Source organism: Sinocyclocheilus anshuiensis, unplaced genomic scaffold, assembly GCF_001515605.1.
Source record: "Sinocyclocheilus anshuiensis isolate Anshui unplaced genomic scaffold, SAMN03320099.WGS_v1.1 scaffold1120, whole genome shotgun sequence".
NCBI classification, from domain to species: domain Eukaryota; kingdom Metazoa; phylum Chordata; class Actinopteri; order Cypriniformes; family Cyprinidae; genus Sinocyclocheilus; species Sinocyclocheilus anshuiensis.
This window is the reverse complement of record NW_015551069.1, coordinates 110,913-113,572: the sequence shown is the minus strand read 5'-3', so window position 1 is coordinate 113,572 and position 2,660 is coordinate 110,913. Positions and strand designations below refer to the sequence as shown.

At 41.4% G+C, this 2,660-nt stretch overlaps 1 protein-coding gene across 1 annotated transcript in view; it reads left to right on the top strand.

The window, feature by feature from the left end:
- The window catches only part of LOC107662168 (TBC1 domain family member 9B-like), a 35,606-nt gene that overhangs the window by 19,134 nt on the left and 13,812 nt on the right, over positions 1-2,660 (top strand). The window contains exons 9-10 of the mRNA XM_016452083.1: positions 1,833-1,966; positions 2,382-2,613. Coding sequence (XP_016307569.1) covers positions 1,833-1,966; positions 2,382-2,613 — 366 coding nt within the window. The remainder of the gene's footprint in view (positions 1-1,832; positions 1,967-2,381; positions 2,614-2,660) is intronic.

Here is a 2,660-nt window from a genome sequence, read left to right as displayed (position 1 = left end):
CGTGCAGTACACATGCAAACCGCTAGTCAGCAGTGTCCACGGGCATGTTGCTGGTGTAACCCGCAGTACCACGGCAAAAGCCGAAGAAGAAGCGGCTCGTCGGAGAAGCGTTATAGCCGTGACGGCGGCAAATAAATATCAAATCATTAAATCATTATTTAAAACTACAAAACGGAGACAACAACGGAACAGGAGAAGATGGCATTCTTTCAATCTCCACTTGTACCACAGCAGATAAACATTGTTTGTCGCAGACAACTACTGATGTATAATGCTATGTAGTATAATAAATGATAAGACACTTGTTCTTTGCTTTGTTTTATTTTATATAAGAAGGTAACATTAAAATATATTAAAGTGCGCATAAACACACACAAAACTCGAAGTACATACGGAGGGAAGGGTTCTAGCAGACCAATCACAGCGCTTGCGGTCCGCGTAGAATTGACACGCTGTTAGATTTTTGGAGAGGTGCACGTTAGGCTACGGCGTAGGCTATGGCGTAGGATGTGCGTCTAAGCGTAGGCTACGGCGTAGGTTTGATGCAGAAGTATAAATTGGGCTTTACTCCTTCAGTGTCACATGATCCTTCAGAAATCATTCTAATATGATGATTTGCTGCTCGAGAAATATTTCTGATTATTATCAGTGTTGAAAACAGTTGTGCTGCTTTATATTTTTCTGGAAACTGTTATTTTTTTCAGCATTCTGAGATGAATAGAAACTTCAAAAGAACAACATTTATCTGAAATAGAAATCTTTTGTAATATTATAAATGTCTTTACTGTCACTTTTGATCAATTTAATGCATCCTTGCTGAATAAAAGTATTAATTTAGTTCAAAAACAAAAATCTTACTGACCTTAAACTTGTTAACTAGAGTATTTACTTATTCATGATTAAAGACATTTGCCCCGTTGAAGCATAACTCATTTCCACATTTGTCATTGCTTCCAGGAGAATCCCAGCCCGAGTACGCCACCCTCTCTGCCCCCGTCCCCTCCTGTCCTGGGGCTTGGAGAGATGCCCCAAAACCAACACTACAGCCCCAGTCTGCCCACTGCCAAGAAGGGCCTCCTGCAAATCTACCAGCAGGACGTCCCAGAGGAGCTAGGGCCCAAAGTGGTGAGACACACCCCTCTCAGGTCCATCAGCCCTCATGTGAAGTGGTTAAAACAAGTATGCGTAAAAGGATTTTAAAATAATTTTATCTGCTTATTACCCAGCTAATTAGCACTTAAATGCACTACAGTTCAAAAGTTTCTGCAAGATTCTTTTATAAATAGAAAGTACAAAAGGACTATTAAAATATCTTTATTTTCACTTTTGATCAATTCAGTGCATTCATGCTGAATAAAAGTACAAATTTCTAAAAAAAAAAAAGCTTACTGACACAAACCAACTTTATTTTTGTTAAAGCTGCAGTCCGTAACTTCTGGCGCTCTAACGGTTAATAAACAGAACTGCATGCGTCTTGCGGAAGAACATTGTAGCCGGAGCTACTTCTCTCTGCTATGGCGTATGGCGAATCACGCAGGTACTGGGCTACTCCGCAGCGGTACCTACCCGAACCAGTCTAAGAATATAAACTAGTGATTCAGGACAAGCCAAACACATGGTTTGGAAAATTTATTCATGGTGTACTCGCTTATTATATAAATTTTGTAAATTTTGAACACAAAAAAGTTACGGACTGCAGCTTTAACTAAAACTAAAATAAAAATTATTATTTGAAATTTTCACAGAAATAGAATGAAATCTAAAAAACAAACAAACTTGTTGCCTTGTGTTTCCTTGGTTTTGTTTTGACCTTCCTCTTTCTCCTCCTCCAGACGAGAGAGAAGATGAAAGAGGAGTCATGGAACATCCACTTCTTTGAGTTTGGCCGTGGAGTTTGTATGTACCGCACGTCTAAGACCAGAGAGCTGGTTCTGAACGGGATACCAGAGAGTTTGAGAGGAGAACTTCCTTTTGATGCTGTGTTCCAGAGTTAGGCAATATTTTCATCTGCAGTCCCTTAGCAGGTTAGCCGGTCACCATTACAAAAACTGTCAGGTCAAGTCGAACATGTTGCATTATGGGATGCAGTATTCTGCTTTGTGTGCACTGTTTATATCCTGCACATTTTGGCATACGCAGTACATCATTTGGGTATGCAGTGCATTAAGGAACATTTGCGTACTGTGCACAGTTAACATGAGTATTATCATGCTTATCCACGTGTGTGTGTGTGTGTTGACTTCTGCTGCCTGTGTGTCTGATCGTCATGTTTACACATCAGTGTGAGATCTCACACGCTGTCAGAGAAAAACAGACTGTCAGCTGTTGTTATAGAGCTGCTATGCTCATCATTACGATCACATGACTTTTAAAACCTCTAATTTGTCCCATTTTTCAGGAGCTCAGAACGAGATGGCCACACACCCGGGTTACTATGGCAGTTTGGTTGAGCAGGCGATGGGTAAATGTACTCTAGCGACAGAGGAGATCGAGAGAGACCTGCACCGCTCCATGCCTGAACATCACGCCTTCCAGAACGAGATGGGCATCGCTGCCCTGAGACGCGTCCTGACCGCCTACGCTTACAAAAACCCCAGCATCGGATACTGCCAGGTACACACACACACACACACACACACACGTTTGTTTCTGTGAATTGT